Source organism: Falco peregrinus, chromosome 9, assembly GCF_023634155.1.
Source record: "Falco peregrinus isolate bFalPer1 chromosome 9, bFalPer1.pri, whole genome shotgun sequence".
In the NCBI taxonomy this organism is placed as follows: Eukaryota; Metazoa; Chordata; class Aves; order Falconiformes; family Falconidae; genus Falco; species Falco peregrinus.
Window position 1 is genome coordinate 32,956,746 of NC_073729.1, and position 27,714 is coordinate 32,984,459.

General features: G+C 51.0%; 1 protein-coding gene across 3 annotated transcripts; it reads left to right on the top strand.

Annotated features, from left to right (window-relative positions):
• Positions 1-26,463, top strand: PKIG (cAMP-dependent protein kinase inhibitor gamma). Of its 3 annotated transcripts, none has more exons than XM_055813724.1 (4): positions 1-19; positions 14,567-14,634; positions 24,211-24,386; positions 25,530-26,463. In XM_055813724.1, the coding sequence occupies exons 3-4, from the start codon at positions 24,236-24,238 to the stop codon at positions 25,607-25,609; spliced, it is 231 nt and encodes a 76-aa protein (XP_055669699.1). In that variant the 5' UTR covers positions 1-19; positions 14,567-14,634; positions 24,211-24,235; the 3' UTR covers positions 25,610-26,463. The 3 variants fall into 3 exon arrangements, with proteins under 3 accessions (XP_055669699.1, XP_055669698.1, XP_005235955.1); XM_055813723.1 differs by lacking the exon at positions 1-19 and adding an exon at positions 8,777-8,907; XM_005235898.3 differs by lacking the exon at positions 1-19 and adding an exon at positions 8,971-9,203.
• Positions 26,464-27,714: the final 1,251 nt, after the last annotated feature.

Consider the following 27,714-nt stretch of genomic DNA (forward strand, 5'->3'; position numbering starts at 1 on the left):
CATTGAAGCTGCCTACAAGGTAGGTATCTACTCATGGTAGTCAGCGAGCTCTCCCTCTTGCCAGTGAAGGTGGACAGACAGGATGAATTTTGCTCTCTGATACCTGATCTACCATCACTCCCTTTGTCCTGGCCTCTACTTACTGTCGTGGGAACTTTGATATCTTATTTTTAGATGAGTTTTTGTGGGTTTAGAATGGAAGACTGATTGCAGCCAGATACTAATTTCAGTGAATAAACCAACATGCAACACCTGACGCATGCTGGTCAACAAGGAATGTGCTGGGCAGTGATAATCTTGACTCAATTATCTGTCTATAGGATTTGAAATTTAGTTAGCGTTTTATGGCTAGGCACCAGCTGGCATTAAGGTATTGCTTCACTGAAGGGCCATTATTTACCATTAATAAAACTGATATCATGACACATTCCTTACGGCGTAGATGTGCTATCATATCTTGGCAACAGTAGCAGGAGGAATTATTCTGCCTGGCTTGCAGTCTTGTCTTCATTGTAAAAAGGAAAAATAATGAGGCTGTAATTACCCAGCTTGGAACTAAATGAACCCAACTGAAAATGTTGAATGATGAAAGACAACAGCTTCCCAAACTTAGCTTGTTTGGATACCATCGCTGACAATGCTAGTGTCAGCTCCTGGCTCTCGCTGGGCTGGATCCCTAGCCAGTGGGCGCAACTGAATTGTTTGGACTGTGGTGATGTCCCAGTTTAAAGCACCGTTGAACAAACAGTGGTAAATATACCATAAGCCTTGCCAAGATGACCTCTTTACATGAGGAAGTCAGCACGCAGCAAATTAGGATGAAATTCATAGCACACAAGCCCCTCCACATTAATTCTTGGGGTAAAGACCCCTATCAAGTAGTGGTTTACTCCAGATTAGTAATTACTCTGCAGGTGAGATCACACACTCCAGCTTCCAACATTTCAATATCAAATCTATGAGGTTTCTCTAATTTTGCATCTTACAGTTATCTAATAAACCAGTAGATTGATTCAGTGAGTCTTTTTTTTTCTTTTTTTTCCTGTCATGCAAATAAAGATGGGAAAAGGGGGAGCTGTTATTCTATTAATCCTAGCTCTCAGTTTCACCCACATTCTTGTTAGCAATGTGACAGCTAGCAGGCTTAACTTCCCAAACTGGTTTAGTTACTGAAAAGCTGGTGACCTCCTGCCTTCAGCACAGAAGGGGTGTGTTTGGTGTTGCTGTTGGAGAGACAACGATGGTCTTCCCATAAGCAATGAAGAAGCATAAAGGAATTCTTCAGGTTCCCAACTGGCTACATGCTTGTTCAACTCATCCTTGAAGATTGCTGAGATTTGATTATATTATTAATGATATGTTACAGTGCCTGGAGACTTGGATAAATAATAACTAAAAGGGCCTCTTAGTCACAATAAAGAGGATTTTCCCTCCTGGTTGCCTAGTTTGAGCCCTCGTTTCTGCAGGAAAGCAGCCAGCGCTGCTGTGGAGCAACACCTCTTGTCCAAACAGAGATCTCCTGCCAGTTGCCATAGCGATAGGGAGAGCTGGGGCAGGTTGGGGTACCAATTCTGCACTGCAAGTGCAGTTCTGTACACCATCCCCCTGCCTAGCAGCTCGGTTGGTCAGCCAGGTCCCAGCAGCCACAGCCAGCTTGGAAAGGGCAGCTTGCAAAGTGCCCATCTATCAAGTGCGGCATTTTACAGGTGTATAGCTTGTTGTAGAGGCTGCTGCCTTAACGTGCCTGTGCAGGGTGGCCAACATATAGAAATATGTTTACATATAGAAATAATGGCATGACTGTTGCACTGATAGCTTGCAGCATACAGAGTAGGTCAGAAATATTGCAGCCACCTTTGCATGCAGGGAGGAGCTGCCAGGCAGCACAGCAGTTTGGGTAAAGGGTATTTTAGATGGTGACTGGCATTTACACCTCACTCAGTATGAGGGCAAGGAACCCAGACCCAAACCCAGACTTTTATATTAACTATGACTGAAACTCTCTGCCCCAGGGCAGCCTGGATGGTAGGATTTTAATTAAAGGGTCTTCTGCAAGACCTTTTATAAGGCATCTAACTTGAGATTGTACGAAACTAAGGTTTTAATGTATGGCTCAAGGAAGCTGATGTCTTGTCTGTTTAAATGCCATTGCTAAATTATTCTTGCAATGGATAATCTGAATAAAGATACTTGATGCTTTATCAGGCCAAGTTTTACAAAGCTGAAAACTTGAGAGATGTTATAAAAGGATATTATTTAAGCCACCAAAATAAGCAGCAACTGGAATCTGCATGAAAACATTAAACTCTGTGTCCAAAAAAGCTGTAGTCCTGCATAAAAGCAAAAACTTTACACCTGTCCAAAAAACCTCAGCCCAGCTTTGGGAGAAAGCAAGAATCCGAAACAGATACAGTGAATTAAGGGAATAAGTGGAACCCTTTAAAAACTGGAGATGCTAGAATAACCATAAGGGAACAATCATGACACAAACCCCAGTAAATAAAATACATCCCAAGAGCAGTGGGGAGTGGCATTGGCCATTATTAGGTGAGGAAGGTCTGCTGGCAGGGCCCCGCAAGAGCGCCAGGCTGTCCATCTGCGACAGGCATGGTGATGCTGCCAGCAACAGTGTGGACAAGGTTAATGTTCTGGGCTGGGTGATAATGTGTCTCTGTAGTGGTCATTTAGCCTTCTGTCCTTCCATTAGCCAACTGCCAAAAGGAGATGATAATATCTCTTTTCCTTTATTTTTCTCTGTCTTGGCTATTTAAAAGACTAAGCTTTCCCAGGCTGAGACTATGTCTTAATATCTGCTACTACAGTTGGGATGGAAGGTGGTTACACACTGTAGCACCACCAGGATCATTTCAGAATTAATGGCTCTGCCTCCTGGCAAATCCCATGCCCCGCAGCATCCCACATTCCTCCCAGGAGCCAGCACTGTACTCTGCCCACGCAGTCCATAAGGAACAACAGGGCTTTGGCAGCCCCTGCATCCACCCTGGGGTGGCAGAGCCCCTCTCTGGTCCACCCAACATGCAGGGTGGCCCTGTCACCTTTGCTTACACCTCCCTGTCAGCCACTGCACACCTGGGCAACACCTGGAACCCGAGGCGGGTTCCCAGTACGATGCTGGGAGCAAAGGGCTGTATGCAATGCCTGAGTGGAATGCTCCCAGGTCATTAGGCAAACCCTGGGTTTATTTTATGCACACTGTCAGCACAAACAGAATATTTTGTTCCCTGACCAGAACATGAAGCTCTTCCCATGGAGCACCCTGAACTCCTGCTGCTCTCAAACCAGATCACAGGGATGCTGCACCTCCCCAGTCCCAGTCTTTATGGCCTCGGGAACAGTGAGGATAGATCAAGGGTACCGTGTCTGAGGGCATGGGATGGCACAGGACACAGGAACAGCCTTGCTGAGCTTATCCTGGCTGTCACGGTGGCCAGCTGCTTCGTGAGAAGGCATCTGGTTACATGTACCCTTTAATGAACCAATGTGGAAAGCAGGGAATCATGCCAGGAGGTTAGGCTGTATTTTTTCCCAACCTTAGGAAGAGAATGAGTGTATAAGGTGAAGCTTGAAGCTTGCAGTCTTTTGACTCACAACAGAGGATTAATAACCTGAGTTTGATCCCTCACCATTCCAAAGCAGGAGTACCTCATTCAGAGTGCATGAAATAAAATCACGTGAAAGCCCGCTTATCTGAGAGCACAAGTCAGGATCAAAATATTTACATGCCTTCTGCACATCTGCAACAGGAATCCGCGTCTGGTTGCCAAACACCAGGGAAAAACCATCACCATTGGCTGGGTGGCTCTGGCACGTGTTATAAAGCTGACAGACACAACTGTTTTCTTCTCATTTATTAGCATACCCCTTTGCTCTCCAAAAGAGAGAAGCACAACTGCCAACACAGCCTGCTACTCGTTTTTTTCCAACCACCCCCTCCAGCAGAAAGAGGGACAAAGGGAAGGAGGACCTGCGTGGGGACAGCAGTGTCTCCTGCTTCCCTGCCAGCGAGACCTGAGCAGGCACTTGCGATCAACTTGAGCAACACCTCTCCTGTTGTACCTTCTCATCCTGACAATCATTTTTAGCTCTTTCTGTGTATCTGACCTTTCTTAGCATGCAGAATGAGCCTATTTAATTAATACTCGCATATTCTCCCCACCCCCCCTGAATATGTCCCTGAGCTGGCAGCGATGCTGCTGTTCACCCCGTGTCCCAAACCAGAAAGCTTTTACTAGTGGGATGATTTTCTGGTGAAGCATGTGCTGGATGCATGACCTTTGTGGGTTTACACTGAAGAAGCTTCTGGATTCCTTTAGACAAACAAATCCCTTACCAAGCAGGATTTGTGCTTGTTTTGTAGTCTTTGTGCCGCTAGCCAGCTGCCACGCTTTCTCCTATCAGCAGCAGGTAAAGTGCTTCTTATATAGAGTGTGTAAGGGAGTTTGTGATGGGCTTGGGGACCCCTTGGGTAAAGCGTGGCGTGGGGCAGTGCTGTCACTGCCTGATGGCTGGCTTGCCACGAGATCTGAGTTTGAGACCTGCTTGTATTTGTGGCAGCTGCAAAGAGGGAACCATCAAGTGACTGATGCTGCAAGAGCCTTTGGACAGTTTTGCAGAAATGAAGGATTAGAGGGTGCATCTCTATGATGGGCTTTCAGCAAAAGCTTTGAACCGGACTTTGGAGACTTAAAAAAAAAAAAAAAGTTCATTTATTTTCCAGACTGAATACATTCCCTAGGGAAAGAGGGGAAAAAAATCTCAGTTTGGGCTGAGACTCCAACCTGCATAGCCGGGACAAAGCTTTTGGAGGTGTTTGGCTCAACAGACAGAGGAGATAAGGTCCGTGGGGAGTAACGGCTGGGAAGGGGGAAGGGATGAGCTCATGGAGTGAAATTGCCCAGAAGCAAAGCACAGCCACTCACTTTGCAATGAAAAGCTTTATCATCTCTGCACAGATTACTGCAGCTAAAAATAGCTCCAGCTCAAAGTAAACAGTTTTTTGAGTGTGCTCTGCCCTGCTGGCATGTCAGCCCCACACCGAGCCACCCTGCCGGCAGCCGCGATGCACGTCCCCACTGTCCCAGCGCCGAGGGGCTCCCCACTGCCCTGCACGGCTCTTCGACCCTGCCCGCTTCAGAGGTGGCCCTGCAGCCGGTTCGCTAATGAGTTTAGCCTCATTACAAGCTTTTTTCATTTCACTTGTTGATGAACCTTTCTGGATGAACAACTTCTATAAAAACAAAATGGGTCTGAGTGCTGATAATTCATTCAGCTGTCCCGACACCCATTCTCTCTTCCTTGACCGATGGCAAACCATGTTTTCCCTTTGACAGCAAAGAGTGGCTTCTCACTAAAGCTGCTTTTACCTGCCAGTTTCTCTTCTTCTCACGAATCTCCAAGTGCAAGCTGTTACTTGATGGCTTAAGATATTCACACTTTCCTTAAAGAGTCCAGCAGACTGCTGAAATATGTTCTGTGGGTTTTTTGATCAAAGTTTATTTAAAGTATTTATTTTGGGGGAGGAAGTCTGGGGAAAAAACCCCGAAGTTGTCACATTTTTTCCATGCGTATCTTGTGCCATTCCACATTTCCTTGCAATCTTGATGACATCAAGTGACACAGAGAGCTCAATGCCTGGGAAATGCAGCGGGAAGCTGCTCTTACGTGAGGAAGCTTCATGCTACATCAGCAGGCTATCACAGCGCTGCTCCAACCCCGGCAGCACAAGCTTCTGAGGGAAGCGAGGCTCAGGCTACAAAAACATTCAGGTCAGAGGCAGGTCAGATCCTTCAGAAGTGACATCTTGTCTCCCTGGGCTTTAAAGCTTCCCAAACAGTCCTTTGTGCTGGTGGTTTTTCTTGCTGGAGCAGGCAGCATGCAATCCAGCACAGCAGCATGGCTCCGGGGGTGGGTTTCTTTACATTAGCACCCTCAGGGATACTCTCACCTCATTTTGACTCATTTGCCTTACGAGATTGCTCTGGCTTTGTCCCTCCCCCCAGCTGAAGGTTGACTGTCAACCCACAGAACAGCTTGTTGCTCTTCCCTGAGCCCTGCTCTCTCGTCCTGTGCTGCACCACAGCAGTGAAGGTGGCACCCACAGCGCAAGCTGCAGGGCATCGTACGACCATCCCTTCGCTGGGGTGCTGCTCCCTGCATCCCACTCTGTGATGCAGAGCTAAAAAAAAGCACCGCAATTCTCTGCAGACCAACTGCATCATCAACAGCAGCAGCAGCCAACAGAGCAGCGCCAAACCTCCTGCTGTCCAGAGCAGCAGTGACATTGCCACCAGTCCTAGACCACAGGGGGTAGCACAGTATAAAGGAGATGGATGCAACAGGCAGCATAAACCTCATCAAATACAAGTGTATCGGTAAAGTAGAAGCCATTAAAGGCTGATTGTGACTGCAGCTGAGTCAGTTGGCTCAAGGCTGTAATGCCATCCATCACGTGGAGCGTGCCGTGCCAGGCAGCTGTAACGTCTTCTCACTATGGTGGGATAGGAACTGCATTTACTCAGAGCCCACACCTCTGGGTGAATGTCTTATGGTGTGTGGAGCAATAGGACAAGAAACAGTGAACCTGAGAATTAACTAGACGTTCAGGTGGCTTTCCAGTGAAAAATGTCAACTCTCATTTAAAAATAAGAAGGCTAAATAGATTGAAAGCCATGCATTTTTATCCTAATGGGTTAAGATTTCAGGCAAACTTTTTGGCATCTCGGGATTTATTTTTTTTCCCCTTGTGAAAAAAAAAAAATTATGTTCTGTAGAAAATTCGAAACTGCATTTTTCTACTTCAAAAGAGTTTTGATGGAAAATGTTTGACCAGTCCTTGTAGGGGATAGTGTTGGATGAGGAGGTCACTGCAAGGACATGCGAGTGTGTGCAGAGAAGGATGGACTCTTTGATGGATTCTCTCAGGGGCTTGTTCCCAGGACCAGACACACAGGGTTGGGAGGTCTGAGTAAGGCAAAATCACATCTTATTTTAAAAGTACATATGCTGTGCTCCTGGTTTTCTGAAGTGCTTTGTTGTTGCCAGTGCTATACATTGCCTGCAGTAACGGTGCTGGCCGCAGGCTGCCAAGCCAACGCCTGGGTTGCTAGTGTAGCATTTGCACCCTTACCAGGTTTGGCCTTCAGACCCTGCGCTCCAAGCGTTAGTGTGAAGCCGCTGCCTTCTGGATCGCTTTCAAACACAAGCTGGAGTCGAGAGAAAACTGCAGCTTTGGCCAGGCCAGTGTAGCAACCTCCCGAGGCTGTGCCGGTCCCCTCGGCACAGCGTGGCAGAGCTCTCCTCCCTCTGTTGCATCTCACCAAGACAGGCAGGTGAATCCCTTACCCTTACTTTTAGATAAGTAGTAACGCGTGACTCAGAAGCACTGGGGAGAGAGACGTCTCAGGAAATCAAAGTGGCTTCCCAGGGCTGGTTTGGAAATAAACCCGAATTGAATCGGGAGGCAGAGCTACACGAGGTCAGTGTGGGGATGCACGGAGCATGGTGATGTTTTGCTCTGTTGAGGTCCGTTCCCCTTCCTCTGTGCCTCGGTATTGTCATCAGGGTGTTTCCTGCACTGCCTGCTGCTTTTGTTGGTGTTTTTATCTCTTCCTGCGTGCGATGGCAGGGGTGTGGGTATCTCACGGCAAACAGTGTGTTTTCAGGCGCACACACACATTCTGGCTGGAGTCAGCAGAGGTGGAGCGGGTCCGGCTGCGCAGCCGGTGCCGGGGCGAGAGGAGAGGCTGGTGCTCCTCGCCAGCACCCACCGGCTCTGGGGCCCATCTGCCATAGCAGAGCTGCCGGATGGCAGAGACGGCGCTTCTGTGTCTGTGGTGCTTAGCGAGATGGCAGGCTGGCAGAGCCAAGTCCTGGCTCTCACTGCTCACTTTGCCCTGAAATAAAAGCTCGTCTAGCTCAAACAGGGACTGGATCCAGTCCTTGGCAAACACCCTCGGTGCTCTCCAGTTCAGTCGTGCCACTTCTTCTCCCCTTACGAGGCTGAGAACTCCAGTGACCTTACAGCAGGGATGGAGTGAATCTTTAACTCTCTCAGCAAAACAATTAGCACTAACGAGCCCTGCTCCAGTCTGGGTGTTCAGGCAGGAGCAGACAGCACTGTGCACACCCTTGTGTGCTCACACACCTTGCTACACACTGGTAGGGCTGGGCTGGAGCAAGGGCCAGGAGGATGACTGGAGACCTGGCACTGCAATCACCTTGTTCGTTTGGCTTCAGCCACCCAGCAGTGTCCCCAAGGCAGACATAGCACAGGAAGGTGATACCACCCAGAGGGACCTTCCTGGACCCCTGTGGTGCCAAGAACAGCTCAAACTTCCTCTTGTTCTGGAGCCGCCCCGAGCTCATCGAGAGCTGCCAGGCTGTGCTTCACAGCAGGGTGGGTACAAAGGTACGTGCTCGATATTGCCTTGCCCTAAGCACCCTCCCCACCTTCAATCCAGGTGCTGTGCCCACCTCTGCATTTCACCCCCACATAAGGCTGGCATGCAGGGGCAGATGGAGCTGCAGCGTGCTTGGATTTTACCCTGTGGGAGTCAGTGGAGTAAAAGGCACTCTAAAAAGACACAAAGCTGTTTTTTTTCTTGGGAGGCATTTTGTCAGCACTACACCTGGTAAAAGAGCTCAGGGTGCAGTGGCACCTTTGGCCAAGCCCCGATGGAGAGGGTGAACGGCGGGATGCAGCTGGGACGTGCACCCAAGCGATGCACCGGAGGAGGCAGGAGGAAGCACCTTGCAGCAGCTGCCGCAGCACCCGGCATCGAAGGGAGGATGCTCGGGCACATGCAGCTGCCAGGAGATGGGGTTACAAGGCGAAGCTAAACAAAGATCGCTGTGAAAAGGAAACGGATCCCTCCTGCCGACTGTAAGGTAGGAGTTGAGCAGTAGCTGCTTGACATCATCGGGATGAGCATTGGATTACAGCAGGCAGGGACTGACTTGGGAGGGAGGAGAACACGCCCCTCGGCCCCAGAAGTGCAACTTCATTTAGCAGCTCCCAGTATAAGGAAACAGCAAGTCTGAAACTGGCTGCGATCCCCTGGCCAGCTCGGCTGCTCGCCACACTGGGCAGAGACGCCAGCAGGGTGTAATCCAGCCTCGATCGCTTCCTCGGCAGCAGGACCGTGGAGCTGGGCATTCCAGGAGCAGCGGGACCCTGGGTGGCCGTAAGTAGGGCTGTGCAGGCATGTGGGGCAGGCGTGGGGCTGGGATGGATGGCGACCAGGAGACCAGACTGGCAGCACAGAGAGCGGCTGCTCACCCGCTGCCCCCGGCTGTGCTACAAAGAGGTGGTTTGTTTAGAGATATGGTTAACTTTTACCTAACCGACTGTGAACAGCCAGAGTTTTGCTGCCCACAAACTGAGGTGAAACACTAAGCTGCCTCCCAGATTTTTTTGTTGTTGGGAGAAACCGTTTGTAGGCTGATGGCAGGGAGGTGGCTGCTGCTTCACTTGGAAAATCGTGCAGTTCAGTGCTTGCTGCAAAGGGGTAGCACGGAGAGCAGATGTGGCGGTTAGAAGTCACCCAGGACTGTGGATCAGTGACCCCCGCAGGGATTTCTGGCCTCATTTCTGACACGCGCCCTTTTATTCCGAGCAACACGCCGGAGGGAATCCCTTACAGCATCGGGGTGGCTCTGTGCTTGCACGAGAAAGGATGCCAGTCTGCGGGACAGGCACCGTGTGCCGCCTGTGCGGGGCCATGGCATGAATCTACCACCCTTAGGGCTGTCAGGAGCTGCAGGGCTGCCCGGGGCTTCCCTTCGAACTGCAGGCATAAGTGAGAGCTTTGCAGCGTGTGACAGCAGAAGCAGGCTTGGAGGCTCGCTGGCATCCAGCTTTCCAAGCAAATGTTTTAACAGGCAAAGGCTCGGGATAAAAAAAGAACTGCTGTGTGGTGGTATTCTCAGGAGGCTTTGCAAATTCCTCCACCTCAGAGCTGTGTGTCTTTCCCTCCTCTCTCTGGAGTCCCCTAAGGAGCTGGTAGCGAGCCACAGTGATGAGCTTTCACATGCACGCGATGCCTTGGCCCCAAAGGGGTGTTTGGGAAATGTTTCCCTTTGCTTAGAGCGGGTAAATGGTTCTGCAGAACAAGAGCCAAGCACAGCTGTGAACCCAGAAGCAATGCCCTGGGTGACTCGCACTAAGAGGGGGACATGCTGCGGTCAAATGAGCAAGAGGCAGCTGCAGCGGGGATGCTGCAGCAGTGCAAGCGTGAGGGGAGACTTGTGGAGTGGGGATGGCTTGACCGGGTGGCAGAGACCCTCAGATGGTTGCAGCCCTGCAGGCTCTGGGATGTTCACTCGTGGTGAGGTCGGCGTGCCTGGCTTCGGTAGTTGTGGGGCAGACCTTGGCTTCTGAAACTCTTGGCTGGAAAGGGCCACCATGCTAATGCGTGGCCACCCAACTGAGAAACTGCCTCTTTTCTGCTCTCGTGAGGGATGGTGTTTGGGAAAGAAGGTTGCATGAAGAGATCCTCAATGGCTGGATTCATTTATGGTGCTGATGTAGGTTAAATGGCCATTTACAAACATGGATGCACCAGGACTGCTTAATATACCTCAAGCACAGAGCAGGGCATTGAGTCAGTCCTTCAGACAGAGTTCCACATGGATGTACAAGTCCCCCATACCATCATTTTCAAGGACGCTTTCCAAAGAGCATGGGCTCCGATGCCTCAAAAAGCTGGAGACCATTAAATACCGTATATGGGCTCCCAGCATAGGCAGCTTGGCCACAAAGAGATGGAAACCCAAGGACTTTCATAGCCATGCATCTTCCAGCCACCCAGTATTTCTGTACTCAGGGGCCAGTTCTGAGAAGCTCTACAGGCATGCGGTGAGCTGGAACGAGGACTTTTGCTTTTTTCCTTTATCCTTTTATTCCAAAGAAAACTAAAACTACTTTTGAGCCCACTCAGAGGAATACCCAAAGGTACATAACCCTGCCGCCTGATATAACTATGGAAAACATTTTCCAAGTTAATATTTCCTGATCTCCCACATTTCAGAGCCAGGTCCTACAGCATACTGCTGTGTGTTAATCCCTGCAGCCTGTCTGGGTGACTAGGCACCAGCGTTATTCCTGTTTTCCGTAGGCTACACACAAAGCAGATGATTTTCCTGGGTTCATACAGGTCTGTGGCACGGTCAGGGATGAATATACAAGTCCATAAGGAACAGCAGAAGCTGCAACCCAGCCTTTTGTTTGCCTTTCTATGCCATCCAGTTCTGGTCTCTCCCATTTTCACCTTGTTCACACTCTTCAAGGTTTCCTTGTGTCACCAAAGCTGTATTTATGGACTGATCCAGAAAACAGGGTTTCCATCACAGTACCCATTTTAGAGGGGAGGGAAAAAAAAAAAAAACAAAACCAAAAAATGACCATGCTTCTAGTTGTCTCTAGCCCCATGACTAGAAAAAGCCAAGTCATAAGGGAGCTGCTCAACAGTGAGAAGGGCAGGTTCAGCTGTGGGTGGACTTTGTCCCCAGCTCCTCACAATGGCAGCTGGAGAGGCTGAGACATCGCTCCAGGGCTCAGCCGGCACCTGTAGCGCGAGCGGGAAGAACGGCCACTGGACTATGAATGACCTGTTCCCCGGTTTGAAAGCTCTCACTCCCTCTGAGCCCACGGGGATACGTACTTTACACCACCTGTTCCTGGCTTGCACAGTGAGCTCCCCAACGCTCCCTCCCCAGCAGAGCCCCGGCGAGGCTGGGCTCGCTGCGCTTTGCACAGCTCCTGCACGCAGGCACGCTGCCAGCTGCCAACCACTGCCTCAGGAACTCCCCAGCAAGCGACAAAATGCCAACTTTTGTTGATATTTGCAGTGATGTAATAAGCCAAACATATCCCCACCAGAGAGTCATCAACTTTACTGGAATTACCATTTCCACAAAGTGCAATTAATCTGTGGTGCTCGTCGACACAAGGTATCGCTGGAACAAAGAGCTCAGAAGGCATTTTAATGGAGATCAGATAGTTATCTCAGTAGCAAAACAATCCTGGGTATGATTAAGAGGACATTGTATTTTAAGGATTATAAAACTTCCTGGATCAGAGTAATTAGTGACTTATGAAAAACATTCCACTATAGTTACAAGCTTTCTTGCACCTCCGAGGCCAAGGATGCCAGCTGCTGCCAGGGACAGGGCACTAGAGGAGGCAGTGGGCTCCTGTTCCCACCAGCAGCGCGTGCAGCCTGTTGTTTACCCAGGAGTCAAAAGACACTAGAACAACCTTCTCTCTGCTGCCATCACCTTGCTTGAAACCAGAAAGGATTTCCTCTCTGGATCAAAAGCAGCACCATAACAGCTGCTGTGTAGAATGATGCTGAATCCCACCAAAAAGCTTTCAGAGTTTTTTTTGTTTGTTTGTTTTGAACATATATTCATTTTGAAGCAATGCTGAGAGCATCGAGCTTGTTTTGTGTGTTTGTTCCTTTTGGGTAACAGCTGATAAACATGGAGGGAATCTGAACCTCAAACACGTGCATCATGCTGATGCCCTTGTAGTTCATTCCTGATGGGGTATGGATGTTTAGCTATGCCGTGAACATTTATTTCCACAGGAGTCCCAGAATAATCCATGTACCTTGATGGGTTATAGGACTAGATCAGGAGATGTAAAGTGTTCTTCTATAAGTGACTTTACCCCATCCTTAGGCATACTGCATGGACCTCACCACCCTTAAATCCCTGAACTCCGTGTAGGTTATTGCCTGGCCTTTGCACAGAGGGGCCTTCAGAGCTCTGCCCGTCACCCCAGGAGCAGGACCAGATGAACTGGAAAAGGATGAGCCTTCAGGGATGGAGCAAGGGGCTCAGCTTCAGGTTTGCAGACTCCAGATTCCCCAGTGAGAGCTGTGGGAAGAAATATTGAACCAGAGCCAGGGCTCCAGGGTTGGAAAGCCAGTACCAGTTGCTTAAGAGTTTTCATCACCAAAATCAGCCTGCTTTGAAAGAAAAATGTGTTTCACCCCACATCCCATCAGGAAGAGGGCTGTTCAGTGATAAATTGGAGCAATGATGCTCTGAAGTAGAAGTTTCTTTAAGCCTTTCTTGGCAGAGGGCCACATATTTCGAGATATTTTGCAACACATCAAGTGCTGGAGGTTTAACTGTTTGGGCTGTGTAACACACAAGCCAGAGCAGGGCAGGAAGGCAAAAGAAGAAAATAAAGACTTATAGATTTCCAAAGCTGCCTTTCTTCCTTCCTGCTTTTGTTTGCCTACTTGGTGCCCCAAAAGGGTGATGCATATTCCCTGAGTTGTGGGAATACTGTTTCTTTTCCGGTCCAGCGTTTCCAGTAAGCACTTCCCTGTGAATGGGGTGAACACCAAAAAGTGTATTGTAAAATCTCCACGTCTTTGTCTGGCTACTGTCATGATCATAATTAGTATTTTTCACTTCTGTAAGTCTGTCATCTGCAGATCCGAAAGTGCTTTACAAATATTTGAAGCATCTAGCGAGGGGAGCGAGTATTAATAGCTCCGTTTAACAGATGGGCAAACGGACACACAGAAGCAGCAAGTGCCCCGTCCTTGAAGCAGGACCAGAGCCAGCAAGTTGTCGGCTCCAACAGCTAGGGAGTTTTAAAAGTGGGTCAAAAAAATAAAGAGAAAAGCTGTAGATCTCTCCCAGCCTGGAAAACGATGGGGAATAGTTCTAGCCAGAGTGGCACTCAACACCGATGGGCCAGACCAATCAATTGCTGGATGAGCTACTGCTTATATGGTTAAATGGTTTTTCTCTTGCTTTCTGTTCTGTTAATATTTGTCCCTGGGACAAAGTGAAAAAAAATAGTCCATAATGTTCCAAAAAGTCTGAAAGCTGAAACAGCTGCTAAAATAAGCAAGTGTCTTGTTTGGCTGGGCTCTGCAGGTCAGGAGATTGCAACGCACCCACAGATGTTGAGGCCACAGAGGAAATGTCTCTGAGTGGGGCTTGGGGACAGGGGGGAAGACACAAGCCATGCACAAACAGCAAAGGAACCCAAGGTTTCTTTGTGCAGCAAAACCCATACAGCAAGGTGATTACAAGTACCAGATCAAGCTTCCCCTTTTGCCTTGGAAAAGCCGACACGGAAGTGTCACTTCTTTAAAGGGCAGTGGAGCTGCAAACCGATGGTCATTTATACACACCCCCCCACAGCTGCCGGTCCCCCTGTGGAGCAGGTCAGGCGGCACGAGTGGCTGCAGCTCTCCCCGGCACACTCACAGGTCAACAAAAGGAGAAGCAAAACCAAGGAGAACTTCTGCAAAGCCAGCCCCTGGCTGGCCTTTCCTTGCTCTTAGACATGAAAGGCCAAACCTCTGTTGGCACAAACCCTCCTGAGGTGCCATACGAACACCCGCAGCCCTGCGGCTGGTGTCCCCAAGCCAGGCTCCAGCTGAGCCTGCTGGGCAGAGCCCCGCCAGACCCCACATCCCCTCGGCTGTCCTAGCTGGTGGAAAACAGCTGAGCTTTATGCTTCCCAACAAAAGCACAGATTATGTTTTCTTACATTTATTTTCTTTCCCTTCCCCAGAAGCTGTTGCCCTGCTGCGTACGAAGCTTGTTTGAAGTCATGTCCAGAAGGAAAGTCAACTAAATCAGGTAAAGATTCACACTATGGACTGATAAAATTTTTATTCACAGGGAGATATTACACAAACAGGAATGAGGTTTTCCTTCCCATTTCATAGTCACTTGTCCTCCCTCTGTATATTGTGAATTACTAGACGCTAGAAAGCTGCTAAAGGGAAAAAAATACCAATAATTTTGCTGGAATGACTTTCCTGCTGTATTTTCCATACTTCATAGCCATGTACTTGTCCCAGGCAGTGTCCCAGGGCTGACTAAGTGCAGCCCCTAGTGCAAGCCATGCCTCTCCCCTGCCAGCCACACGGACATCGTTTGCAAATCCTGCTCGCAGGCTGCCCGCGTGCTTTGCATGGAAATATCCTTTGCCTGTCCACAACCATGTAAGCGAGTTTTGCTCTGCAGGTAGAGCGAGCCCAGCAAGATCCAGGGAACCCCCAAAGCTTAACCTTTTGCAGCACTTGTGTAAATGGCAGATCTGCCAGCTCAGACAGTCCTTTTTATGGTTTCGCTTCCACGGCTGCTGTGCCCAGAGCATCTCCTCAGTCCTCATGTCATCTTGCTGCTTTCTCTTGTTCCTGTGCTCAGCTCTCCTGTACACAGATCTGCCATGGCTGTATTGTTTGCTGGTCTGGCTATGCAGGATCTCAGGACTCTTTGGCACACGTAGACATTTCTCCTGCAGGTCCCTCAGAGCAGTTCATCTCCTGCATCCTTCACCTATATCCTGCATCACCTGTATCCTACACCTGGGCTGCCTTTCAAGTGGACCATAACATAGCTGGCAATTCATTTCATTAGAAGCTTCACCTTTTCTGAGACTGTAACTTGCAATGATTGCTGAGCATCCCAGTGTAACGTTACAGGCACGTCTCGAGTGCTGCCTCGACTCGTGACTAGATGTCACATCCCTGGTGACTTACGCAGACAGATTTACCCTGCCTGCAGAAGCTGCTATCACCTGACACAGATGTACAAAACTTCACCCATCACAGAAACAGTCAGAGAAGGGGGTGTGCACGCCAGCAGAGCTTTCCCTGCCCATGTGGAGGTCCCAGCAAGGTCACACAGCCAAAGGGACTGCTGATCTCAGTGGGTAATGGGAGCCGTGGAGCCACCTAGAAGGGCTTAGCTCAGCCACTTCTCACCACCAGCCTTCATTTCACTCCTACACTTTCCTTTTCTATTGTATGTAAAACACCAACAGCACCATGCCAGGCACCCAATCCCTCCCACAGCTCCCAAAGATAGATCTTCCCAGGCAAGCACTGCCCCTGCCTGGGGTGGGAGGTCTGGGGCCAGCTTGCTCCCCTGCCGTGGCAGCCAGAGCTAAGCCTGGTTTTGCTAATCGGCCTCCTTCCACACTGACGCTCCGAAGAGTTGCCCCGGTTCTTTTTAAGTACTGTTGGGAGCTGCCAGGGCTCTCGCACCTCAGGAGGCTTCACAGCTTCTCACTCAGCCCCTTAGACCACACCAAGTCCGAGGGGCTCTGTGGATGCTGGATGAGACTTTCTATGGGGTTGTGCAAGCCTGAATAAGGAAAAGCCAGGACAGGTGGCTCTGAGCCTCACACCCCCCGTGCTAAGCAGAGCCCCCTCACCTAGCAGCAGCCAGAACTGCACAGGCACAGCCTGCACAGCACCTCTTCCAAGCCAAGCTCTCCTTCCCAGCCACACCAGCACTGCTCCCACACAGCAGGAGAGCCCCACTCCTCACATCACAAAGAAAAGCTAGACAAAATTACTCTTTCTCATTAGGCATAAAAATCTGTTCTCGCTCACCTCTGTTGGCATAGAAAGGTCCTCTTCCACCCAGAAACAGAGCCATCCCATCGAGGGCTGCTATGGCTCACACCTTCCTTTTATGTGTGACAAGGGCAGCTGTGCTAGGATAGAAAATTAGAAAATACCCCCAGCTGCATCTCCTCAGCACTTACTTGACTTCTCCTTGCTCAGGGAAGCCTGCAAGGTGTTGGGGAGGTGGTGCTGGCAGTGAGGGACCCTGGGCCAGGAATTCAAGCGGGGTTTGAGTAGGTGATGTTCACTCAGAGGTCAGCACCTTGGTGTGATCAGAAGACCTGTGGGACCACGGCAGGGGTTTCCAGCCTTTGAGGTGAAATCCAGTAGGGACTTTTCTTCCTGAATGATTTGGGGGAAGACAGGGAACCCAAGTCTGGAGGGGCTTTCCATTGCAAAGGAATCCACCCCGTGGCCAAGTTTGATGCACATCACAAGCAGGGAAAATACACGAGTCTTCCTGGAACATGCCTGTGACAGCAGCTGTGGGGCTTTTGCAGCTGAAGGGTTTAATGTGACTTGTCTGTGGTTCATCTGCTTTGCAAATTTGCATTAGCAGATCTTCCACGCAGTCACTGGTTTTGTTCATGTAAAAATATGTTGACAAGTAAAGGAAGGGAAAGAAGAAATTAGGAGAAAATAAAAATAATGGAGAAGGGACTCATGGCCTCATACTTTTTACAGCTTTGAAAGGGTCTCTGCAGGGGACAGAGAGACACTTGGGTGCTGGCTCACAAGGTGATGGGTGCTCATGGCCATGCTGGGTGAACACAGGGAATCTGTCTCGCTGCTTTCTGTGCAGAAGTCAGAATATCATGTCCACCCAGTGTGCCTCAAGCCACCTGGCTTGAGGGGGTGAAAAATGTCAGGGGGGAGAAAGGTGCCAGCCTGCCACATCCTAAGGGCTGCTAGGGCTGAGTGTGCCTCATCCCGCTCTGCCACCCCATCCCTCGGAGGGATGTGCACCTTTCAGAGGTGGGGGGGGATGACACCCGAGTGCCCTGATTTATTAGCACTTTGAAGCTGTGGGATGTGAAAAACAAGTTCAACCCGGGAACAAAACAAAAATACAACTGCTGTCACGGCAACTGTCTCCAGATGCACAAAGAGACCAATTATTTCCATTAATCAACTTAGTGAGAAGCTGCAGAAGAGGCTGAAGCTGTAGCCAAGGCTTGGTGCTGAGAGGAGGGAGGAGCAGAGAGCTCCATCAACTCTGGTTGCCAAGGCAAACTGTGATTCCTGCGTGGCACGGGATTTTTGGAGCAGATGCTCAGCACCCGTTCCCGTGGGGCTGGCAGAGGGGTGCTGCCTGCTCCAGCCATGGGGATGCTGGCTGGCAGTGCTGCGTGGCCAGAGCTGGGCACTGGGCTGCCCTCCTGGCGGATGGACAGACGGACAGACTGGGTCCCTCCCGCCTTCACCCACACATCCTGACCTTAACGAGATGCCGGTGGGGCTGAGCAATCCCCTTCTGGCTCCCACACTCCCCGCCCCAAGCCTTCCCCTCTCCCATGGGGACTGCAGCAGCGCACATAAAGACTCACCCTACCCCTATGCCAAGGGTTGGACGTGATTTTGAAATCTGTCTGGAGCTTCTCCTGTATCAGCTGGGAGCCAGGCAGTGGCTGGGAGGATGTGGGGCAGCAGGAACTGCCTGGGACAGCAGAGACACTGCAGCAGGGGTCCCTGAGGGTGTGCTGAAGGCCAGGAGGGAGGGGATGGAGTTTAAGGGGCTTGGTAGAGCTAAATGCAAAGTTTGTGAAGTTGCAGAGGAGTCTCCAAGCCTAATCTTAGACCTGGGGCTAAGCAATTAGTTACCAGTTCTACAGGCATTAAGTGGCCTTTATACTGTAAAACCAGGCCAAAGCAAAAGGAGGGATCTGCTTGTGGACACTGAGCCCCAGTCCCCCTGCTGTATCTACTCTCTTCCTAAATTAATTATAAATTTCCACTAAGTCCTAGAGAACCCTAGAAGCTCTGCTCCTGCAAAACCACTGCAGTGGCCGGAGAAGCTGTGATGTCTGTGCTGACTGAATTGATTGTATTTAGTGTAAGAGCCAGAGGGTGCAGAGTTATGAGGAATCCCACAGCAAAAGCTTTCCAAAAATACCAGTGTGCCATGCCTAGCCTTGACATCTCTTCACCACTGAAGTGTGGTGAGGCATTTTCACACTATTCTTGCCTGGAAAGAATTTGCTCAGCACGGGACACATGTGCCCTCATAGGAGACCAGGCTGCTGCCATGATCCTGCCTGTTTCCTCAATCCACTGGGAAACCTGGGGCTCAGCAGGTTGGAGAATATCAATTCTGGCCAACGAGACCCGTCACCATCACATTTTGACGGGTCCACAGACCCAGCAGGAAAGCAGGAGAGCTCTGCGCTGATGCAGACCCTGTCAACAGCCCTACCAATGCTTGTTGCATACGTAGCCACTACCAGACCAGGCTCCCAACCGGGCATTTGCATCTTCAGCTTGGCTTCTGGCCACAGGTCTAAATTCTAGTGCATGGGGGTCATGAGCCACAGCGAGGCCTTTTAGGCATGAGCACAGGTCTAAAAATACTCTCTAACCCCAATAACACCATCGCAGAGCCCTCCTTCTTTGATGTACAGCCCCTCACCCATCTTCCCAGACAAGACCCAGTGGAAAATTTGCGGAAATTCCAGCTGGAAGCTGTCAGACAGTTGGTGGAAACCCCCTGACCTCAAGTGATGGCTTCAGCCTACAGGATTTTTTTTCCTCCTTGCTGGATGCGACTCTCCCAGCAGGAAACCTCACAGCAGCCCCACAGGGAGCACAGAAATCCCGGTGCTCCCATCTCTGTGCTCTACCAGGCCCCCCTCTGCAGTAAACCATCTTACACTGTAAATATTTTAAAAGCCCAGCAGGGCTGTTGAGTATGTTTTGCTGTTGTTATGGATCCGGCCCCAGCAGGAGAGGTCTAATAATAGTCACTGTACCCTGGAATGAAAGGGCAAGGGGCACTGCACAATGCGGAGCGTCTGAAGGCGACCCTGTGACTTCATGCCATGGCCCCTGCAGGTTGCCAATGAAGGGGAGAGAAGTGGGATGCGATGCATGAGTAGAAGAAGGGGTTGCATCCCTGTTCCCTGGCAGAACTTTGAAATTTCACCCCAGAAACACAGCAAGGTTTAGCTCGGCTTTGTGGCTTTATGACTCTAGAAGTTTGGCGGCCAAAGGAGAGCATTAGACCTGCTGGTGTGACACCAAGCAGGTGGGAGAGCACGTCCCCCGCCGGGCTGTGGGATGAGGGAGCCATCTCCAACCAGAACCCGCAGCTGTTGGTTCTTGCCACTGGCAATGGGCTGGCCCAGGGCCCCAGATGGGCAGCAGCACCCCAGGACATCAGTCTGCTGGGGCTCCTGCTCCGGGAGCTCGGCATCGCGGTCCCTGCCCTCGGGGGCTGCCCGCTGCGGCCGCAGGGGGGGACGAGGCGCAGGTCCCCCTCCTTGGGTGTCCCAGGGGAGAGCACCGTGGGCAGGGCAATGCCTCCGCTTGCTCCTGAGGAAGAGGGACATCTCTGAAGGAAAGCAGGGTGGGAGCAGGCAACGATTCCAGGCTTAGTTAAGCAGGGAAATCCATTGCTGTGTTCAGCCTTTGAACCTCCTTCCTTACAGCAGCCCAGGGGTGCTGTGCTGGCTGCCCTAAAGGGATGTCTAAGCAGGTGACTAAGCCACCTTACGCCCAAAAATGTCACGGCTGCCATGCAGAGACAAACAGGACTTTCTCTGACCTAAGGGCCCTTTGTGCTCACTGCAAAGGTGGGTTAGGTGGAGCGGAAAATCCTGAGGATGGCAAGAGGTAAGAGGCAGAGCAGCAAGAGAGCAGAGCAGGCAGCGGAGGGGAAGCTGGCTGAATTCAGCCCAGCCTGCTGATGGCCAGCATCACTGTGGAGTCCAAAAATATCCCTTCCTAGCCATAAAAAGCCTACAGATTAACCTAGACAAGGGACAGATGCGATATCGTGTGAAGGGTTTCCTTGAAACTGGAATCCAGGGCTGGGTGTGACTGTAACATCCATCTGATCCCTGGGAGTTAGAGCCTGGCCACTGGCTCAGGTCACAGGGCTTGTGTTTGCCCTGCAGGCACATGGCCCTGTGTTGAGTTTAACCTGCCCCTGGCGTTTCCAGGTCATTTGTCTGCCATTCTTATATTATTTGCAGTAGCTGTTTGCTTGTAGTCCCTGGGATCTGTGCTGTGGAGAAGCAGGCAAACGGGGAAATGGGACTGAAACGCTGGCTTGCCAGTGGGACCAAGAGCGACACTGAGCTGACCCAAAAGAAATGCCCTGGTTTCTTCTACGGAAAGGCAGAAAAAACATTTAACCTTTGAATTTCTTAGCATCCACCTTCTAAATGGGTACAATTCAGCCCCAGTATAAGTATGGCTTGTTTAGCTGCAACCACCTACAGCAAAGCCAGCTGATCCATCAGCTGCTGGGTGACTTCCCTGGAAAATGCCGGTGAGCCCAGCTGCAATCCAAGAGCAAAACCGCTCCAGAAGCTGAGCTCATGCCAGCAAAGCCAAGACTATTACAGCTCCAGATTTTTTAGTCCTCACAAGACAACACAGAAAAATAAGTTGAGACCAAAGGGCAGGTTTGGCAGAGCCAGATTATTTCAGGGGGCATGGGAGCAGAGGCAGCTCTGGGGACACGTCGGGTGCCTGTGGCAGCTTGCAAGGGGCTTCTTCACTTGTGGCCATCTGGAGGGGATACAACCTCCCTCCAAGCAGCACAGAAAAGTTTTTGAGGGATGAGCCACTGGCAGCAGGTCCTTTGTCACCGTGCCACATGTCCCCTGCCCTGCCTCCACAGGTTGGTATGCTGCGCCGAGGGTGCAGGGACCATTCCTACTCCCATCAACAGCAAGGAGGAAAGGGAGGCACAAAATGGCCCTCTGGGGACAAGCTGAATCATGTCTTCGAAGCACCCTGGGACCCCTTGCACGGTGTATTTGTGTGCTGTGGGCTTATTCCCACAACGCCTGGCAAAAGCTCTGGCAATGTGCTTTGCAAGAGCAAAATCATTCCCTCCTGCCGGCCCACGGGAGTATGAAAAACTGAAGGTGGGGGGCCGGCGGGTGCTGCAGCGCTCTTTACACCCCCTGCCACTGCTAAATGACTGCCCACAGTGACACAGTTTCAGGTTGAACTACGTGGGCAAGAGGGAAAGTGGTTCCTTTCTTGCCCCTGGCAGATGTTAAAAGATTCTTCCACTGACTAAAAACCCACTGAACTGTTACGCATCTGCCTGGAAATGTGAAAATGCTCTTTGAAAAATCAGGTTTTTCTATCAAAAAATTGAGGTGGCTGCTCCCATCACCTCCTCGGTCTGACAGCTGCCTGGAGGCAGAGGCTGGTGTGTCCCTGCCAGCGGGGAGGGGTCTGCCTGCAAGGCTTTTGAGAGCCTCCTACCTTGAAAATCCTGAAGGAACTGCACAAATTTGAAAGCTTTGCTCATAAATCCGCCCTCTCCAGCTCTCTGCGCAGAGAGGGGAAGGCAGGAGCCTGCCCAGCCACGGAAAATAACTAAACCACACACGCCATCTGCCGTCCGCTGAGCTAGGACCAAGCCTGCCCTGAGCAGGACCAGCTTCTGCACACTTGGTTCCTTCCCCTGTTTTTAATCAAGATCCCATCCTTTTCCCATGTGATGGGGCATTCCGCCCTTTGGCACTGCCGCAGGTGAGCACACCCCCCGTTGGCAGCTACATCAAGGGACACCGGGAAGATGCTGCATCCTGGAGCTGGCCGGCGCCTGCTCCCCTGTCTGTAGAGTCTATCCTACTAACCAGGTGGTCCATCTCCGGTGCAAGTGCAGGAGGACTCCTGAGCATACCACCCCTGGATTGGCCTCACTGATGTGAAGGTGGACCCAGGATCACTTAGGGAAGCCTCCCAAGTCCGTATGCCATCGCTCCGGCAGCTACAGACAGTCAGCAGCCCGTGGCATGCCATGGGCTGTGAGGAGGACTTGTCTGGGAATGATGGATGCTTGTCCTGCCCTGGGCAAAAGGCGCTTTGCTCGCTGAGATCAACCAGCCTGCTGCATCCAGAGCGGGTGCCTCGTCGCAGGAAGGGCATGCCTGGAAAGGGAGGAGGGAAGTCAAGGAGAAATAACAGTTGGCATCTCTCCCTGGGACAGAGGATGCAGCTTTTGCTGGGGGTCATTTAACAGGGGCTAGATGGACACCAAGCCCTGAGGGGAGGCGCGTGTTTGCAAGGATGTGCTGGATTCAGAGAAGCAAATCTCTTGTCCTGGGGGGTCTGGGTGGGCCAAGCCCCACGACCCACCAGCAAACTGGTGCCAGCACTGCCTGAGCGGGCATCAGCACCAAGGAAGGAGTCCCTGGAGCTACCAAAATGTACTGGGTTTGTGCAGGTTTGAGGTTACTGCACCCTGCTCAGTCTCAGGAACGGGGAGAATTTAGCCTCTTTTGTCCTGGCTATTGCTTCTTCGCCAGTATCTCCTTTCTAATGCCTGAACATTGGGGATTACAGAGCAAGGAGTGCGATTCCAGCCCAGGCTGGTGGTTTGCCAGCAGATTTCCCTAGTAGGAAGATCAGTCTTAAAGCAGGATTTGTACAGGAGGCTAGGCAAATTTCTCAGCGGGTTGTTAACCCCAAGACACAAAAGCAAGTGAATGACAAGACGCTGAATTTTTTTTCATTACACACAAGTGTTTCTGATTGGGACCTCCTCAAGTATTGGCAGCATCAGCAGGGCTAAGGGCATTTTTCACAGTGAGTAGAATCACAGATAAGACAACAATCAATCTCTAACTTCCATGTAGAAAAAGAAACTAAGTGCCAAACTGAATAAAGAAGAGCAGGAGCAGAGCCCCAGGTTGCCAGGGCAGAGGCAGCGTGTGCTTGCGAGCTCTGCCCGGAGCCAGGACGCCTGCGCTGCGCTCCCCAGGCCGGTGAGCTCCCTGGACCCGAGTTACACCATCAGCTAGAATGAAAAACCAACAACTTAAGGACTTGACAGGCTGAACTAAAGGCTGGCTCGCAGCGGGGCTGGCGTGTGACGAGTGGCTGCTCCAAGCCTTTCTTCATGCTCTGTGCTTGGCACAGACACCAGCCTGGAGCGAAGGGATCCAAACATCTCACAGAAGGGCTGATTTTCACATCTTAAAGTGCTTATCCCAAAGCAGTCCAGTGCGACACTTTTTCAGTGGCATCTGGCAGCCAGCGGAGATCAGTACTCACCCAAAGCCCCATCCCCACAACATGCTGCCCTGCTCCCCCAGCTTTCCAGCGGGTACCCATCCAGGCCCTGACCGTTCCCCATTACGAATTCAGGTTGGATCAGCACCCCATTCCCCCCACAGTGAGCCAGATTTGGCCTCCGTTCAAAGCTCCCATGGCATTTTGAGGCAGAAGGAGGGCTTTTTCTGTAGGAAAAAAGCTGCTGCAAGTGACCTTGCAGCTCCTAAAGAAGGACAGAAGCTCAAAAGGGGAGGCAAATGCCTTGTCTGCCTTGCTTTGCAATGGGAAGGCAGAACGAGGACCAGCAAGGCAGCTGGGATGGACCCTCCCTGCCCACCTGCCCTCACCCAGCATGATGGGTCACCCTCCGCACCATCCCACATGACAGGGTTGATATCTGAGATTTTAGTAGCTACTGTTAGAGGAGCTGGAGCAGAATTACAGGGACTATTTTTTCATGCTGTAATTTAACTCCACAGAGTAACCTAACCTGGGCAAAGCCATGACTCCAGGCTTGCTGAGCATCCTTGACCTCACAGCTGTGTTTTCTCTGCAGCATTTTGCAGGTGTATAGAGATGCAATGGAGGTAGAGTCCAGCACATACACCGACTTTATTTCCTGCGATCGGGCCGGTCGGAGGAACGCTGTCCATGACATCCAACGAGATGCAACCACCATCAGCATGCGCAAGCTGACCAAGGACCTAGGTGACCTCGCCGTTGAAGGAGCAGGTGAGCTGCTGCAGACACCGGTAAACTCAGCTCCTGGCGCTCAGGCTGGAAGAGCAAGGCACCAAACGGCAGTACAGCTGACCAGTGCTGCCTCTGGGAGCATCACACAGATGCTCAGGCCTTGCTACAGCCAGTGTCTTCATGCTCGGTGGGTACTCAGCTAGTGGGAGACTCCGCAGGCTGAGGGGCTGTTGCAGTGAACAGGGTGGTCCCTGGGTTCCTGGCACATGAGCACTGCACGCTCCAGCCAAGACCCTTCGCTCGGCTGGTTTGTAGAGCCACTGGTGCTTGAACAAGCCATGGGCTGACCAAGAGCCACCCCACAGCAAATTACACATCAGGTATACCTTAGGCTTTATAGAAATCAAGTGTGGGGCAGGTTGTGGTTTGCTTTTTCTTTGCTGGTTGCTTTGGGTTGTTTTTTTTTAAAATCAGCCTTCAAATAGTTCCACGGTATCTTAAAGGTCACAGAAATAATTTTAAACACCACCAGCCACCTACAAATCTTCCCCTGTAGCCCAAACACGGCAGCAGGATCACCCTGCTCAGTATATACTGGCCAGCTGGCTACAAGGAGCATGAATCCTCTGTTCAGAGCACAAGCAAACCAGCCACTCTGATTTCACTAATGAGCAACAAAACATCCAGCACCACCGCAGAGGGTAAACTCAGTTTTTGCCCTTGCTCTTTTAGTCCTCCAGCCTACAATCTGTAACTATAAAACCACTTTAGAACACATTACCCTAACTGTACCTCTTTCAACATGTCCATACTAGCACCTCTCCACCCACCCATCCGTAACAAGGACAAACTAGAGCTTTTCTAACAGCCAGCATCTCAGCTAGCTGCCAGGCTGTCTGGCAGGAATTCCTGGAGCACTTGTGAGTTGCTGTGGCAGGTTAATCCAGGAGAGCACATCCCTGCCCCCAGGCTCCCTCCAGCATCACCGGCAGCGTGAGAAGCATTTGTATTCCAGGAACGAGAAGGAAGAACCCAATAGTCTTAAGCCAAATATCTGGCCACAGGAGGGTAGCGCTAGGTCTGCAGGTGACAATCTGAATAAAATCAGTTGTGGCAACTACTGATCGCTTGTGTCCTCAGCAGGGTGTAACCGTGCTTTCTTCCCAATCCTCCCTTCTGCAGAAAGCCAAAGAGATGCCACTTCTTCTGAGAACGACCCTGGAGCAAGACCAAAGGGGCAAGAAAACAGCCCCTCCCCATGACAGTGTACAGGGGGTGGAATGGGCAGGAGGAGGGCCTTGCTGTGAACATTAAACCAGAATTTGCTGTTGAATCTGCGGACAAAATCCAACCTGGAACAGCAAGTTGTCTGTCAAATGCCTCTGCTGCAACCATTTTTGTTTAGAGCACCACAAGATGCTGTGCAAGGACTGACGCCTCCAAAAGACTTCTGCTCCCATCCCTAGTGATTTAGAGCAACACTGCCGTGGTTGTAGTGATATGAGCCATTCTCAAGATGCCTTAGCTGCAATTTTCCCCTAGGGGAAAAAACAGTTTCAGTAATAATAGACATGTCAGACTTTCCTGTCCAAGGTACCTTCCTCCTTTGCAAATTTAGACTATTATTTATTCTGTTTCCATAGATTAGGAATTTAGATTATTGGTTTTTCTAAGCCTCACCCTCATCTGCATCTTAGACCTAACCTGGCCTCTGGACTGTCCATGTGGTCCCTCATCAGGGTGGGCAGCAGGGAAGGGACCCGGCCAGTCCCGCTGCCTTCACGTCAAGCACCACTCACCTGTGCTGCTGCCACTGAGCATCAGGAAAGGACCAAAGCACAGCTCTGTGTGGATGAACTCCACCTACAGACCAGCAGCACCAGCCACAGGCATGTTTTTCTTCGGGTTTTAGCATTTTAAGGTATTGTTAAGGGGAGGGGAGAAACATTTTGTTGGTTTGACTGTTAAAATTCAGGCTTAACTTTGCAAGCTGTTAGCTGAAATGATCTCTGGTAGGATCTCACACCCTTCTCTCTTTTAGGAGACATGTTTTGTGTTAAAGATGGTTTGATAAAACTATATAAGCTGTTGGAATAAATAACGCAGCCTTCAAGTACTGAAGGAGGGGGTTTTTTTTGCCTGGATGTTTCTCTTTCCTCTGTCTTGCCTCATAGCTGGTTGAGCTGGGGGTTGTTCCACCGGCTTCCCCTAGCAGGTGGACACGAGAGTGTGTTACAAGAGTCCCTTCTGTGAAAACCTGCAGGTTTGCAGCATCTGGGTGGAAGCAGATGTAGCTGGGCATGGAAAATGCTAGAAGTCTGCCCCACTTTCGTAGGTTTGCTGCCAGGCAGCACTTTTCCCACAGGTGTTTCACCCACCCATGGGAGCACTGCTCCCCTCAATACTGCCCCTGAAGTCAGGCACAAGGCTGGCTCGGGACTCGGGAGGTGCCGGTGGGAAAAGGTGTCTCCCCTGTGCAGCACAGAGCTACGAGGACATTGCCGGTACAGCTGTGGGAAGCAGCCACAGCCTGGCTGGGACCACTGGCCGGCGCAGGGACAAGGCAGAGCTGGCCTGAGAAACTCTCCACTGGTGACACAAGGACGAGCATCACCCTGGCAGCCTAGGGAAGAACTGAATGTTACGAGTTTGAAATTTATCAGAGAAAACAAGGCCATAAATAAGCAGAGAAGCAGCTGCCAGACAGGGAGAATTGTCTGTGGGCCTCTGAGAAGCGATGGCTGTGGGACCAGCACAGAGATGTCTGAAGCTCCGGTCCCCACAAGGAACAAGGGTTTGGCAGCCAGGTAGTGGCTGCATCTGCTGCTTTGGCAGCTGCAAACCAGCTCGGCTGCCGGAGCTGCCTGGATGCTATTGCAGCTCTGCCCGGCCAGCAGCCAAGAGCCTGCTCCCATTTTCCCATTCCCAGGGGCAAAACAGCAGGTAGCTGCTGGGCTTGGCTGACCGCACAGTTGGGTCTTTAAGCCCCATTTCCAGCTCTCCTCACTGCCACTGAACAGTATTTTTGGCTCACGCTGACACATCCAGAGAAAGCTGAAAGGCGGGTGCAGAGGGACTGTGCACCATGCAAGACCTCCAGCAGCCAAATGTGGGCTAATCTTAGCTCTCCCTGGTCAGAAAATATCTGTTCCAGAAATACATTTAGGCAGATGATTAGGGGGACCTGTTGGCCAGCTACCTTCAGAGGACAGGCAAGAGGCATCAGGTTCCCCCTGCAAGTGAAAGAGCCAGCTCAGCTGCCGCTGCTGACTGTGCTGAAAGACCAAGGGCTCTGGCTTAATCCAGCGACATCCTGACGTGCAAAAGCTGCTGAGCACACGTGTGCTCCCAGCCCTTCGTTTCGGTT